The following is a 16892-nucleotide window of genomic DNA, read 5'->3' on the forward strand; positions in this document are numbered from 1 at the left end:
GGTGTGAGTTCCGGAGTTCTGGGAGGCCAACGGCGATGAAGTTCATCTTCTCTAAGTAAGTCCAACGTTACCTGAACGAGACCAGCTGCTTCGTGTGTGGCAGGGAATCAGCCACCGTTTTGATCTTTGTCGTGTAACACATGGTGCTCACATTGAGTGTATAAAAATTTCAACTTTTCCCTTTCCAGTAACGTTGAATTTGTCTTTCTATGAAACTTCCTGGCAGATTAAAACTGTGTGCCGGACCGAGACTCGAACTCGGGACCTTTGCCTTTCGCGGGCAAGTGCTCTACCGACTGACCTACCCAAGCACGACTCATGCCCCGTCCTCACAGCTTTAATTCCACCAGTACCTCGTCTCCTGTGGCTCTGAGGACGGGTCGTGAGTCGTGCCTGGGTAGCTCAGTTGGTAGAGCACTTGCCCGCGAAAGGCAAAGGTCCCGAGTTCGAGTCGCGGTCCGGCACACAGTTTTAATCTGCCAGGAAGTTTCATATCAGCGCACACTCCGCTGTAGACTGAAAATTTCATTCTTGTCTTTGTATATTTTGTTTTTTGGAAGAAATAAATGTTTGAAATCCGTTCCTTCTTTTTGAATAGCCCTGTAAATGCGTCGTCTGGTTGGATGAACCACGTTTCCTGTTACATAAGGTTGATCGTCTTCTTGGGATATGCCAGCTCACAGGGCAGAGTCTGTTCAGAACTTGCCTCGCACCACAGACGCTAGCCATTCACGTGGTTTTCATTGGGACCTGTGTTAGTAATCAGTGGCACCATGACATTTGTGAACAACGTGAGCGTTATTACGGACCACTTACCTACCTTCTTTCTTGATACCTTCCACGACGGAAATGGCATCTTACATCAGGATAAATGTCAGTGTCACAAGGCCACAATAGCGATAAAATTGTCAGAGAGTATAATAGTGAACTCTCGTTGATATCTTGGACATTACATTCACCTAATTTGAACATGATGGAACACGTCTGCGACGCTACAGGACGCCGGCTCCGAGCCCACAAACAGCAAACAGACGGCCCATAATTTACTGGAGTTCCGCTACCTGTGGGTACGGGTCTGTCGACACTTACCTCCAGAAACCTACCAAGGACTTGCCCACTTCCATGCAGAATCTCTGCTCCATTACATTCCACAGGTGGACCAATCTGCTACTGTGCCGGTCGTTGTAACGTTTTCGCTCATCTCTATAGTTTATCACTATTATACTCTCATTTGTTACATTCACATTTCTTCCCTCTACAAAGCTGCCATAAATCCTTGACAGAGATGTGTGATACCTGCCTTAGACAAATCCATCACAAATTCTTCCACAAGCCAGCACTAAATTCAAAACCCCCAGTAGTGTCGACGTTCGTCCCCACCTTACAGAACTGAGAGCAATGACAAAACCTGCAGCATTCCTCCTCCTCTTACAACTGCTTTTAGTGAGGGGAAACATGAAACCACTAGATGTTGTGAGGTACAATTAAGGCTCACGCTACTGCTCCGTCTGCCATATAACCCCTGCAGTGTTATGTCGCCTGAAATACTAAATTATGTGTTTCGAACTTCACAGGTCGTTTTAACATCTACGAGACAAGTTTAAAATTTGAAAGAGGAGTTACACATAATACGTCAATACTAATATAAAGTAAAACAAAAAGATGTCATTCCATACTACAGATGTCCGCTACTACGAAAATCACATCAGTCTTGAATGTAAGTGAGGAGGGTCCTGTCTACAAAAGATAATCCTCCTACGGGCTAATAACTAAATATTAATGTATGTTGACATTTATTAAATAAAAGTTAAAAGAGCATTAAGTACGTCAGCCAATAAAATGAATAATATTGCATTATAAAGTGTGTCATTACCATATGACAGACGTGTTTCTAAAATTACTACGTGTCATCGTCAGGATCGAGAGAAGTGATGTCAAAGTGTAATTTTATATATAAATTTTTAAATCTATTTTAAAGCTTTTAACTATCTAGGTCGTAACTAAATAACAACTAGCTTCTGTTGAAAAAATGTACCCCCTTCAGATCTGAAAAGAGTCAGCAAACAGGAAATTGCTATAACTGACAAGATCTTACAGTGGCGATATTTCAGACAAAAAATTTTATCTCAGTACTTAAATAAAGAGACATAACCTACCCAGTTTGGTGAGGAATTAGTGTTCCCAAATGTAAAACGGATAAAACATGACATCTGAATTGCAAGACTCATTCTTCAAAAATTATGTAAAACAGAAATTAGTGTACCACAGTTTACTCTCACGAACGAGATATGTTCATTAGAAATAGGACCTATGAAGAGAGGAGCGACAAAGTTCTTTTAAATGTATAAAAGTAAGGAAATAAAATCGAAATGACCTGGAACAGACAGAAATATAACACAAATACAAAAACAGTCTACGTTATCCGAAACAGTTATTTAGCTATAAAAGCAGGCATACCATCATGAATGAAAAGGCACACAAGTAATTTGAAAATAAATATGTATCGGGAGACATTTGGATCCTCAGGTTCTCATTTCCTTAAGGGAAGCTTGGTTCAGCCTACCCGGATATGTGAATTGACAAAACGAAAGCAGTCATGCGTCTTGAAATTGTCATCATTGCTTTGAAAATATGACACAGCTTTTTTGTGACATCTTTGTAAAAAATATGCTCACTTTACTTGTCACCCCAAATCTGGGTAAAATGAGCTTTCGACGAAATCCTCCATGCCCTGAACAACTGAGTGTCGTCTTTGCTGTTGTGGTGACCCTTTATAGCCCACAGATGGCTTGTGATTGGTCGGCGTGCGTGATCAGTTCATGTTGTCAGAGACTGCTTTCATATCTGGGTTGGTGGTGCCATTGTTCTCATTGGAACGTAAACAATTTAGCACATTTGTCCGTATCTTCTCAGCATCGAGAGCTCGCTTTCAGGCATTACTAAGATTATAGGCTCTATCACGATTGAAGTTGTTCTCGGACATTATAATTTCAGCTGCTTATTTAATAACAGAAGCCCAGTGCGTAGAAACATCAGACATGATTTCAGCTTCACCAAATATTATTCTGTTTTTATTTGTGACGCCGTGCTCAGTAACTGCTGATTTCTCAAATTCTTATTTTTTTAATGTCCCTGTGGTTTCCTGCATAGCGACGGGTTACAATACAGGCAGACTGAACGATGTAAGTGTCGTTGCTTCCTGACTCGCAAGGCATCTTATAAATCCCAGGGACGTGATGCCAATAAATTATTACAGAGACCCTGGAACCGAGGTTGACGAGAGCTCACGCATTCCTTCCTTAGATGGTCATAAAACAGGAGTTACTCATATTATTCTCGAGACCCTTTCTGTATTGCTACATGTAGTCCAGCAGAATGGAAGAAACACAATGGTGCATCGTCACGTGATTGTTCAACATTATCGCGTTTTTGTTTCTTGGAGAGCAATAAGTTTGTCACTGTAACGTAAAGCCATTCTTTCGAGACACTTATTTCGGATGTAAATCTCGGAGGTTTATGGGTACCGTCTGTGACTAGTTATCAAAACGTCCTGCTTCCCGGATTGAAACCTCGCCACAACTCAAAGTTAGAATAAAAATAATCAGTAATGGCGGCCGAAGGCTTATGGCATAAGAAGTCGTCCTCGTTCTGCCAATGGCCTTGTCAAAGGGGTCACAGGGGGAGGTTCATGGGACTCTCTTGCTGTTGGGGTGGGAAACTTCCCCTAAAGGCGGAAGAATCAGCAATGATCAATGGCATGAGAACGCAGAAGGGAATGGAAATCGCTGCATTAAAGACACATAATGTGTATCCACAGGACATGTGGCCTGTAATCGAAAAAGTGTCATGATGATCTCTCCATTGTCAAAAGACTCTGGAATAGTCCCCCGTTCGCATGTCCGGGAAGGGACTGCCAAGGGGGAGCTGACTATGAGAAAAAGAGTGAATAACCAGCGAAAGGATAACGTTCCACGAGTCGGGGAGTGGAATGTCAGAAGCTTGTACGTAGCAATAAAGCTAGAAAATCTGGAAAGGGAACTGCAAAGGCTCAATCCAGGTATAGTGAGGGTCACTAAAGTGAAATGGAAAGAAGACAAGGATTTATGGTCAGCCGGACATAGTGATTTCAACAGCATCGGAAAATTATATTACTGGAGTAGGATTCGTTATGAATAGGTAAGTAGGACAGAGAGTGAGCTACTGAGAACAGTTGATCTCATTATATTCGACAGCAAGCCAACGCTGACAACGGTAGTTCAGGTATACATACCAATGTCGCAAGCAAAAGATGAAGAGATTATATGCTGTTGTTGAACAGGTGATTCGTTATGTACATGGAGATGAAAATCTAATAACAATGATGGTTTGGAACGGGATTATAGGGGAAGGAATAGAAGAAAGGGTTACTGGAGACAGTAGGAATGAGAGAGGAGAAAGACTGAGTTTAATAAATGTCAGATGGTAATAGCGAATAATCTTTTCAAGAATCACAATGGAAGATATATACTAGGAAAAGACCTGGAGATACTGAAAGATTCCAGCTGTACCACATCATGGTCAGACCGAGATTGGAACATAAGGCGTATCCAAAAGCAGATGTAGACAGATCACACCTTAGTAATGCTGAAGAGTTGACTGATGTTTAAGAGAATTTTCCGGAGTAACCAATATGGTAAGAAGAGTACACTGAAGTTGGATCTTCCATCAGTCTCAAATTGATAAACAATTCTCAAGAATAGGTCGCACAACCACCTTGTAGACCACTTCTTTACTAGATCTATCAATTTCCTTGAGATGCTTCCTATGAACCTGATTTTCCAAGGACTTGGTCGCTCCGGTTAGTCACTCACAGATATTTGACAGTGGTTACTGTTTACATCAATTTTTCATCATTAACCTAATTGTACAGCAATTGTTCATCAGTTACGTAGTTGCACGATAGTAGGTTTCTTTTCCCATGTATGCGCAATATGTTACATTTACTTACGTTCAGGATCAGCTGCCACTCCCTGCGCCACTCATTACTCATCCGTAGGTTCTTCTGCAAATTGTTGCTATATTCTGGCGCTCCTACCTTCTTATACACAACCACATAATCGGTGAACTGCATTAAACATGTTCCGACGTATTCCCCGAGATCATTTATATACACTGTAAATATTAATGGTCCTATCATACTTCCGTGGGGTAGTCCCGAAATTACCTTCACATCTGTCGATTTTGTTCCGTTAAGAGCGAAGTGTTGATCTCTGTCTGCGAGAAAGTCTTGAATCCAGTCGAAAATCTGGTCCAATATTAGGTAACCTTTTTTTTCTTTTTTTCACCAAGCATCAGTGCGGAATATGGTCAAAAGTCTTCCTGAAGTCGAAGAACACGGCATCAACCTGAGTGCAAATGTTTACAGCGCTATAGATCTCGTGAAGGAAAAGAACCAGTTGAAATTTCACAAGATCTCTGTTTGCAGAATTCATGTCGATTTTTATAGAAGAGATTTTCTTTCTTCAAAAACATCAAAAGAGATTTTCTTTCTTCAAAAACATCACTATGCATAAGCAGAAAACATGTTCCATAAATCTGCAACAGGTTGACGTCAACGATATAGGCCTATAATTATCTGCATCTCTCCCACGATCCTTCTTGGAAACGGGAATGACCTGCGCTTTTTCCTAGTCGCTACTTAACCCCCCCCCCCCCCCCCCCCCCGGTTGCTCCAGCTACTAAGGTTAATATTGTGGGGACCGTATTACCCAATTCGGAAGAAGGAATTCAGTATTTTGGCCTTCTCTGTGTCATTTCCCGTTTCGATAGCATTATGGTAACGCGGTGACTGGATAGATGATTTCGAACCGTTAACTGATTTTACATAACACCAGACTCTCTCAGGGCTTTTAGTCAGATAGGTCGACTAAATTTACTTTCGAATTCACTGAATGCTTCTCTCATTGCTCTCCTGACTTTGATTTTTGCTTCATTCAGCTTTTTTTCTCAGCTAGGTTTCTACTTCTCTTAAATTCTTTAGGGAATGAAATAAACAGGAAGTGCAGCACAGACAAGGCGAAATGGATGCAGGAAATACGTGAAGAAATCGAAAAAGCAGTGATCGTATGGAGGATTGTCTCAGCAGACAGTAAAGACAAAACAACCTTCCGTGAAATAAAAAGCAAGTGTGCTAACATTAAGAGTGCAATGTGAATTCCATTGTTTAGGACGTAGGATAGAGAAGATAGCTGAAAAGAGTGCATTCAATACCCCTATGAGGGGGGAGGATATATTTCCTGTCACGGGAGAAGAAATTGGAATCGATAAGGAAGACGTAGGGGATACAGTATAACAGAACGAATTTAAAATAGCTCTGGAAGAATTGATATAAAATAATGCAGATGACATATATGAGATTCCATCGGAATCTCTAAAATCATTGGGGGAATTGGCAAGCAAATGACTACTCAATTTGCCGTGTAGAATCTTTGAGACAGGCGACGTACCATGAGACTTTCGGAAAAGTATCGTCCACACAATTCCGGAGACAGCAAGGACTAATCAGTGCGAGAACTACCGTACAATCACCTTAACAGCTCATGCATCCAAGTTGCTGACAAGGATGATATACCTAAGAATGGAAAAGATTGAGGATCTTCCAGGTGAAACAGTTTGAGTTTATGAAAGCTAAATGCGCAAGAGAGGTAGTTCTGACATTAGGCTTGATAGAGGTAGCAAGACTGAAGAAACACAAAGACGCGTTCATTGGACATGTAGACCTAGAAGAAGCGTTCGACAATGTAAAATGGTGCAAAAGACTTCTAGCAATTCTGGAAAAAATAAGAGTAAGCTAGGGGCAAATATGGGTAATATACAGTCTGATGAACTCTTCTCGGGTTAACAGCCGAATTATGACGTCGTCTTGTTGCAACGTTTCAATGAGTTTCGTGCCCATCATCTTCTGGCGAAGTGGTAGGTCTCACTTCGCCGAGAAAGACTGCAATCGCAAATATACAGTCTGTAAAAGAACCAAGAGGGAGCAATAATATTGAAAGGCCCATAAAGAAATGCTCGGATTAGAAAGGTGTAAGACAGGGATACAGTCTTTCACCCCTACTCTTCAGGTTATACACAGAAGAAGCAATGATGAAAATAGAAGACAGGTTCAAGAATGAGACTAAAATTCTTGGTGAAAAGATATCAGTGATAAATAAAATTAGCTGATGATATTGTTGTCCTCAGTGATAGTGAAGAATAATTACAGGGTTTGTTTAATGAAGTAAACAGTCTAACGAGTACAGAATGTGTATTGAGAGTGATCCGGAAAAAAAACTAAAATAATGAGAAGCAGCAGAAATGAGAATAGCGAGAATCTTAATATCGAAATTGGCAGTCACGAATTAGGTGACGTTATGGAACTCTGTTGTAGGTGACGTTTTGGAATTCTGTTATCTTGACAGCAAAATAAGTCATAATGGACGAAGCAAGATGGGCATAAGAAACAGATTAGCATAGGCATAAAGGGCAAGAGAAGTCTACTGGTATCAAACATAGGTCTCAATTTGAGGAAGAGACTTTTGAGAAATCTGGAGCACAGCATTGTATGTTGGTGAAGCATGGACAGTGGGAAAACGGCAACAGAAGAAAACTGAAGTGTTTGTGGGTTGTTGCCACAGAAGAAAGTTGAAAATCAGATGGACTGATAGGACAAGAACTGAGGTAGCTCTCCACAGAATTGGCGAGGAAAGGAACGTATGGATGACATTGACGAGAAGGGCCAGGATGATAGGACATGTGTTAAGATACCAGTGAATAACTTCCATAGTACTGCAGGGAGCCTTTAGATAGTAAAAACTGCAGAGGAAGATAGAGATCGGAATACATTCGGCAAATAATTGAGGACATAAGTTGCAAGTATTACTCTGACATGAAGAGCGTAGCGCAGGAGATGAGTTGATGGCGGGTCGCATCAGTCAGAAGGCTGGTAACTCAAGAAAACTGAGTCCAAGTGGTACCTGTCTCAGACAGTTTTAGCTCTGTATATTAATGTATTTAAATCAGCACTCTTCTGGACAGGGTGATGCAAATTTTGTGCACTGAGAAATAAATCAGTGTGCCTTGGTTTGCAAAGTGGACGAGCCACCTGTCCGATTTTCGTTCAACCAGAACATCTAAAATTGACAGCTTTCCTTCCCTCTCTGTTTCCATAGTAAACTGAATGTTCGGATACATGGCAGAGCATCGACGTCTTCCGGCCATAACATAGAAATGTTGTCAACATATCGATAAAATTAAAACTGGCGAAATGAAGCCAAGTTTCATGAGCTTCCCTCGTAGTACCGTGTAAAGGAGTTGGTAACGCTTGGAGGAATTGGAGAAGCCATGTCCATCCTGTCGACAGGTGGTCATGAAAGCATGACCGAACAACCTTACGGTTTTAGGGAAGTGGTTTGTCAACAGTTTAAATGTGTCCTCCACAGGAATTTTTGTAAATAGAAGGACCACCGTCAACCCGACTAAAATATCGTTTGGCCCGGTTCTGATTTGCTTGATAATGTCAGTGAAGATCTGAGAATTTTTAATTTGATGGTCGCAGCGCCCAGCTGTGGGAGTCCTTAAGGAGGTAAGGTACCTGGCTGTTCTGTAGATGAGGGAACCAGTAGTACTAACGGTGCGTGGCAGTGAAACGCCTCCTTTATGAAATTTAGGCAAACTGTACTGCCTGGACGGTCTATAAGCTGGATCGCTGTGGTTCTTCTCGACGACATCAGTTAGATTTCAGCAGCTCCACTGTTCTCTTACATGAAAGAGTTTCGTCACGCTTATTAATTGTGTGCGTTTTGTCCTGCAACAAGTACGATGCTTTAAGACACTGCCTAGCATTAAGAATGCACGTAAAATATCCCTTGTCAGACGAAAATACAAATAGATTTTCATCCTTCCGGAAAACCCAAAGTCTCTCCCGCCCTGTTCTGCTGATTTTTGATTTAGGACGCATGGGTGTGGCTAAAAAGCGACTTGTGGCTGACATCCTGTGAGAGATTCCGTAACGCCTATCCCAGTCCACTAATAAGCCTCATAATACGCAACGTGTGAGGCATAGGGGTGAAATTCAATCCTCCATTCACGACCGAAATAGTTCCTTCTTGAACGAGACGTTGATGACAGTCCGTGGCGCTCCGTGAGATGACGCCGGTCTTTGCTTCAATACCAGGCGATCAATTCCTCGTTAGCTTTGGAGCTGTAGTGCTAATATTAGCTCTTTGAAGGGTTGCCCTGCTAGCATTAATCCACTCCCACTGAAGAGGTGGCAGAGTTACGGGTAAAAACAGATGGCAAGTAGATGGACAATCTGCATTAGATACAGTTAGTACAGCGTATGTCGTGCTTTCTTTAACCGGGATAGCACCTATTAGCTTCGCAGTGGGTGGGATCCAAATCCCAACGCTGGAACACACGGAGAAGTGCGCTGAACTGTTTATGTTCCTACAAGATCGCTGAAACCACCTGTGCGGAAATGGACACAAGTGTATGGCAAAACGATATAATGATAACGTTCGGCGATCAATCACAAGCCAACTACAGGTTATAAATGGTCATCACAGCAGCAGAAATGATAGCCTGTTACTTCTGACGAAGATGATGGAAGATTCTGTGGACAGTTCGAGATTTTAACCTTCGAGATGATGTGACAAATAAACCGAGAATGTAGGTTGCCCACTTTGTACGTTTCGAATAAAAGTTGTATACTTCGGAGGGATACAGTCCAGTAGTCTTCAATGTGAATTGTGTGCGGTGGAGCTGTCGCAATGGTGGAGGTGCAGTTGACGCCTTGCCTGAACCGACCTGTGTACATACTGTGTACATACCGTGTACATACTGTGTACATACCGTGCAAGCAGCAGCTGATGGCGACGCACGCGGGGCTTTCAGTAAGTAATGCAACACATATTTTTGCCGGCCAGTTTCGGTTGAGAAAATGCTTAATTTGTTGTGAGACATAGTGGAATATTCTCGCCTGAGCACCTGTAGTTTCATGAGGTTCCGACAGTTGGCGGTGCTGTATGTAGCCTTCAAAATGGCGATCGTTACAGAGGTGCTTTCCAGGCAGAGAGCTGCCACTGAGTTTCTTCTGTTCTTCTGGCGGAAAACCAGCTGATCGCATAAATTCGTGGGCGCTTGCAGAATGTGTACGGTGACCTGGCAGTGAACAAAAGCACAGTGAGTCGTTGGGCGAGGCGCGCAGGCCGACTGCACACAGCCGCAGTGTTGGAAAGTGGGGACACTCTCATTCGATATGGTCAACATATCGCAATCAGTGTCCTCGCTCCACAGTTGGACGTTTTTGATAGTAGAACTGAGATACTCCTCCACCAGTTGCTGCACTCAATGTGCCCGACGAGTAGAAAACAACGAAGGTCCATCAGTGGGGAACTGTTTGAGCATTACGAGGCTTATCGTGAAAATTTTTTGCCGAACACTGTCACAGGTGACGAAAGATGGGTTGATCATTTAGAACCGGAAACAAAACGGCAGTTCATGGAGTGGCGCCATGCTACATCTTCTCCGAAGAAAAAGATCAGAGCCGGTAAAGTAATGGGGGCCGTCTTCTGGGACTCTGAAGGGGTTATTCTGTCTGATGCCCTCTCTCATGATGCGACGATCAACTGTATTTTACAACCATCAGGAAATTAAGGAACGAAAACAGTGCGTTCTTCGCCACAAAAATTCAAACGAACTTCTCCTTCTTCACGACAACGCAAGACCTCACAAAAGACTGTGTACCCTGCAGGAGCTCACAAAACATCGTAGGAGTGTTCTTCCTCATCCACCTTGAATCTCGCAACGCCCTACTTCCATCTGTATGGCCCAGTGAAGAATGCACTCCAAGGGAGACAGTACGTGGATGTTGGGGAGGCTATTGGTGCTGCGATGCGTTGGCTCCGACGTCGACCAGTAGAGTGGTACCATTTGGCATATAGACCCTACAAGTAAAATGGCGTGAGACATCACATTAAACGGAGATAGCCAAAAGGATGGGGAAATACGAGGTGCGGCTACAAAAAAAACCGGACTGATGCTGGAAAAAACATTTATTTACAATTATTTACAATTTCATGTTATCTCCTTCAATGTACTCTCCTCCTCGGTCTCGACACCGCTCCATACGAATTTTCCACTGTTCATAGCAATGCTGCAGATCATTTTTGGTAAGTCCATACATTACTTCCGTCGCTTTTTCTTTTACTGTTTCAACAGTCTCAAATCTAGTTCCTTTCAAAGCTGACTTGACTTTAGGGAAAAGAAAAAGTCACAGGTGGCCAAATCAGGTGAGTAGGGTGGATGATCTAAGATGGGAATGTTGTGTTTTGCCAAAAACGTCTTCACTGACAACGCACTGTGAGCTGGGGCATTGTCTTGGTGAAGGATCCATGACTTTTTTCTCCACAAATCGTTCCGTTTTCTCCGTACTCGCTCACGTAGGGTAGCCAGGACGCTAATGTAGTAATGCTGATTCACTGTTTGTCCCTCTGGTACCCAATCAATGTGCACAATCCCTTTGATGTCAAAAAAAAAACAATCATCATTGCCTTGAATTTCGATTTTGACATTCGTGGTTTTTTTTTTTTTTTTTTTTTTTTTTTGTCGTGGAGAACCAGAAGTTTTTCAATGCATCGATTGGCGTTTAGTTTCGGGATCGTAAGTAAAAAACCACGATTCATCGCAAGTAATAACATTTTGTAAGAAGGTGGGATCACTTTCAATGTTTTACAGGATGTCAGAACAAATCATTCTTCGGCGTTCCTTCTGTTCAATTGTGAGACACTTTGGAACCATTTTTGAACACACTTTGTTCATGTTGAAACTTTCATGAAGAATCTGCCTAACACTTTCCTTGTCAACTCCTGTTAACTCAGACACTGCTCTGATTGTTAAACGGCGATCTTGTCGAACAAGTTTACCGATTTTTGCATCAGTTTTTGCTGACAATGGTCTGCCAGTGCGAGTGTCATCACTGGTGTCTTCGCGGCCATCTTTAAATCGTTTAAACCACTCAAACACTTGTGTTCGCGATAAACAATCATCGCCGTACACTTGTTGTAACATTACAAACGTTTCACTTACAGATTTTCCTAGTTTGAAACAAAATTTGATGTTAACACGCTGTTTTTTGTGTACACTCAACATTTTCCGACGCATAGACTAAACGTCAACTACTTAAAACAGACGCCACGGGCAGACTGAGTGCAGGAGGCAGATGAAACTCGAGCAGTAGGCGGAGCGAGAGTCACGTGACAGGCCACGCGACTTTCAGCCTTATTGCATTCGTTTTATTGTTTCACCAGGACTAGTCCGGTTTTTTCTAGCCACACCTCGTATATCCTCAATAAAACCAGCCTGCTGTCAGAAAGAAATGTGTGGCTTTACTTACTGTACGCCTCTGCTACTTTGAGATGAAGTAGCCCGTATGGTGTGCAGGGTGCAGCTGACGGTGGTCTACTTCGGCGAGGAGGGCCTGTCGGAGGCGCGCGCCGCCATGTCCCGCGCGCTCTCGCTGTCGCTGGCGGCGCGCTCGCCCTCCGCCTCCGCCTCCGCCGGCACCGGCGCGCCGCCGCCGCCCCCGCACCGCCGCCCCCAGCACGGCGAGGAGCCGCTGCGGCTGCTGGCGCTCAACGAGTCCTTCTCCCGCGGCCGCGGCCTGCGGGTGGCCGCCGAGCGAGCCGCCCCCGGCCGCCGCGACGCGCTGCTCTTCATGTGCGACGTCGACGTCGTCTTCAGCGCCAGGTTCCTCGACCGCTGCCGCTGGAACGCCCGGCCGGGGAAGAAGGTAGGCAGTAGCTGATTACCACAGGCCGCTCCAGCCCGAGCGCCCGGCTTCGGGCAGTCGGGCACCCGCGGGCACAGGTAAACACGGGTGGGATGTGAAGTGAAGTGTCGTATGGCTAGGGCCTCCCGTCGGGTAGACCGTTCGCCTGGTGCAGGTCTTTCGAGCTGACGTCACTTCGGCGAACTGCGTGTCGATGGGGATGAAATAATGATGATTAGGACAACACGACATCCAGTCCCTGAGCGGAGAAAATCTCCGACCCAGCCGGGAATCCAACCCGGGCCCTTAGGATTGACCACTGAGCTACCGGGGGTGGACACACGGGTGGGAAAACAGCTGTGGCATAGGCTCTCAGAAGGCTAGGCCATACTGCACTGGCTGAGTGCTTGAGAGCAGGGCTGATCGAGCAGTTCGGACATGCGCGAAACACTCGCAATACGGCTGCCTAGCTCCGCCTAGCCGGTGCACCTCTGTCTTGGCCCATGGGACAGCATTAAAACAGCCTGTAGTTCTGTACGGATCACTACGACATTCACTGGCGCACACACACACAACAGGGCCGCGTACAGTAGCCAGAGGTCCTTTGGCTGAACCTGTAGTGCGAGGCCCAACTGTACAGATGTTGTGGCAATTCAGGCGAATAAACAGCATTTTTTACCCACGGAAGTTATTCGCTGATGTTCTAACACGTTCCAATCAGGTTGACCCTTCTTCTTAGCAGTCTTTCCCATATCGCACCCCAGCAAGAACAGTGACAGAACTAAAAGATGCAGTTACTAGAGAAAAATCGACTTAAAGGACTTTATAAAACTTATACTGAACTAGTATAAGCGTTCCCTAAATTTCAAGCAAGTAATTTTGCCAGTAGATTCAATTGTAGTATACACAACAGTAATACGGACAGGCAGTTCTGTTCTCATTGAATGTGAGGAGGTGTTATCGGGTAATTTTTAATTATTTCTTTGAGTTATGTCACTTTTTATTTTATAAAAATCTGATACTGTTTTATTAGAAAAATACGAAATGGTAAATTGTAATTTATGAAAATTAATACAGCTGAATAAGGGACATCAAATTCCATTGTCCTTTACCTTTCCTTACGGATCGTTATAGGGCCCCCACCTTTAGACGGTGGACGAAAAACGCATTTCACTTCATGCTTCCGCAGAACTCCTGGTGGAAATGCTACCTATGTCAGGTGAAAATGTTCAATTAAAATTTCAATAAGAGAACACTGATCACTTCCAAAAGTCAAAGCTTACAGAAAACTTGATTCCACAGTAATATCCCTCATATCTAATTCTGACTACTAATGTGTGTGAATGTAATACTGTACTCTATTTCTATTTTCATAATACTGTCAAAAAATTTATATCCTATTTCTTAGCACTTATACCCCCATGTTAAACTGGTTCCATCAATATGTACAAACATTATTCGCATCCACGCAAAAAGCCAGTACTCCATGAAGGACGCCCAATTTTGTTGCTCAACCAAATGTGTAGAGGGCCTTCAGCTTAACTTTACAAAGTGTAAGGTGTCATTAAAATACATTTTAACGTCGTCATTATGATGTACACCTCCCTTGATGCACTGAGCCGGGCGGGGCCGTTGGCGTCGCCTTTCGACACTAGCCCCATATGTCGTGAGATGTCCCTCTGGTCCTCTGGTGCGAGGCCATTAAGATCTTTGCTCGAGGTTGTTGATGAGAACAGGGCGTGTTCTGGCGTGGATTAACTGAAGCTGTTATGAAAGAAAAGATTCAGTTAAGCAAAATTACCAAATTCAAACAGACAGGCCTTCAATAATAAGAGCTTGAGTTAAGTACAATTACTAAGCAGAAAACAGGCAGACCTTCTTTAGTAACAGTTTCAGTTAAGTAAAAACCAAATAGTAAACAGCCTGGCCTTCAGTGATAAGAGCTAAGACCCCAAAATCCAAATCTTATCTGGAGTTCGCGAATCGAAGCTGAAGCTTGCCGACTCCAAAGGCGGCCCAGAATTCAGCCCAGCGAAACTGACTTCAACTCTCTCGGTGGTCTTCCCTGGGCCCTATGGTTACTCTGCAATATCTCAGTCAAGGATAATGAGACCACATTGGCTGATCAACCCCATCCCATGGCACAATGTTTGTTACCCAATGGGGAGGCTGTGTTCCAAGACGGCGAGGTCGCCGTTCTCACAGTTTGCATCGTACGTGATTGTGGGCAGAAGGATGGATTGTCAAGTTTCCCCCGGCCTCACAACTACCAGATCTCGATATTATTGAGCCTTTGTCGTCTATTTTGGAGAGAAGGGTGGATTATCGCTATCCCCTCCATCATTGTTATTTCAGCTCGCTATTATTTTGCGGGAAGAATGATCTAAGATTTCGTCTAAAACTACACAGGACCTGTTTTTATCGATTTCGAGACGACTAAAAGCTGTTTTGAATCCAACTGCCTTTCCTATACCGTATTAGGTACGGTAATGTGTTGCGTTCCTGCTTGTTCGATATTTTTATCAGCCTCCTGTACCTATTTTGTAAGGACATACTATACACCACTGATGATGCCTAGTATGAATAGAAGAAATAGATTTGGTTAGAAACAACACATACAGTGCCAGAATGAGATTTTCACTCTGCAACGGAGTGCACGCAGGGCTTCTGTAAAGTTTGGAAGGTAGGAGACGAGATACTGGCAGAAGTAAAGCTGTGAGGACGGGTCGTGTGTCGCGATTGGGTAGCTCAGATGGTAGAGCACCTTTCTTCGAATGGCAAAGATCCCGAGTTCTAGTCTCGGTCCGGCACACAGTTTTGATCTGCCAGGAAGTTTAAACACATACAGCGTGTTGCAAAATACGGATTTTGTATTATCCACATGATAAACATAACTGACAAACAAGGAGGTTTAAATTTTGCTTCACCACAGAAGATGAAGTAAAATTTTCAAACGAAGACGAAGGTCTTAAATCTAAAATGAAACGTGTCGAAAACCAATCCGATAAGACATTCGTGGAGAGTATGTCAAAATAATCGTAGAGCGGCAGTCAGCTGCGCCGGCCGGCGACGTACCTCACTCGGCGCGGCGTTGACGCCCTCCCCGCGCTCGTGTTTTGTCGCCCCCCCCCCCCCCCCGCAGCACTGTGTTGCGTCGCTTCCGGCGCAGCGCGGCGTGTGTCGTCACGCGACATGGCGCCGCTTCCGCCGCGAGGCGCGGCTTGTAACCGGAAATTGGACAGCGCGCCGCGATAGTGTTTTGTCGTGTCCGCAAACAGGCGCCGCGTGACGGTGACGTCACGGCCGGTGATTTGCAGCCGATGTGCGGCGCACGGCGGTGCTACAGCCGCCGCTCTGTGGACGGGCTGCCGGGCCGCGCTGCGCTGCCGGGATGTCAGCCGCTCGTCCCGCCCACAGGCGTCCGGGAGCCGACTCTCTCTTCTCGCGAGCCGCTGCGCTTGTCGCACCCCTAACACTTCGTAGTCGATTCTGTAAACAAAGGTTTCTTCGTCAATGAAATCCATGTCGCCGTAAACAAATACTGATGCTGTGCTCCTTGACTTGAGGAAACCGTTCGAAACAGTTTCGCACTGTCGTTTAACGAACGAAATATGGCCTTATCGAGTATCGGGATAGATTTATGACAGGATTCAGGACTTTTTAGGGAGCTGAATTCAGTACCTTACTCTTAACATGACGAAACTGTCAGAAGCGAAGGTAATTTCTGGAGTACATCAGGGCAGCATTATAGGGCCATTTATTTATTTATTTATTTATTTGTATCCCATAAATCCAATACTGCGAGACATTTGCATGGATGTACGACGTGTCAGAATTATTACAAATAATACAAAAGGAATACATAAAAGTACCTCTTGCAAGAGGATATCTGGTATAAGACATAATACGCATTAATAGGTATAGAAAAAATTACATTAAAATATGGTAGATCTTAATAGCTAAATGAAAGACACAGTAATGTTAACAGTGATTGTGAGTATGGTAATGCACAATAGCACATCAAATTAGTAGATGAAAAAATCAATTACAGTAATTCTTCTAGCGAATAGATGGCATTATCTAATAAATACTGTTTGAGCTGTTT

The 16892-nt window shown here is 43.9% G+C and overlaps 1 protein-coding gene across 1 annotated transcript in view; it reads left to right on the forward strand.

The window, feature by feature from the left end:
• The window catches only part of LOC126241377 (chondroitin sulfate N-acetylgalactosaminyltransferase 1-like), a 380337-nt gene that overhangs the window by 287221 nt on the left and 76224 nt on the right, over positions 1-16892 (forward strand). Inside the window, exons 6-7 of the mRNA XM_049948001.1 lie at positions 12460-12547; positions 12632-12808. Of these exons, the coding sequence (XP_049803958.1) occupies positions 12460-12547; positions 12632-12808 (265 nt within the window). The remainder of the gene's footprint in view (positions 1-12459; positions 12548-12631; positions 12809-16892) is intronic.

The sequence above is a fragment of the Schistocerca nitens genome, chromosome 1 (assembly GCF_023898315.1).
Source record: "Schistocerca nitens isolate TAMUIC-IGC-003100 chromosome 1, iqSchNite1.1, whole genome shotgun sequence".
Lineage (NCBI taxonomy): Eukaryota > Metazoa > Arthropoda > Insecta > Orthoptera > Acrididae > Schistocerca > Schistocerca nitens.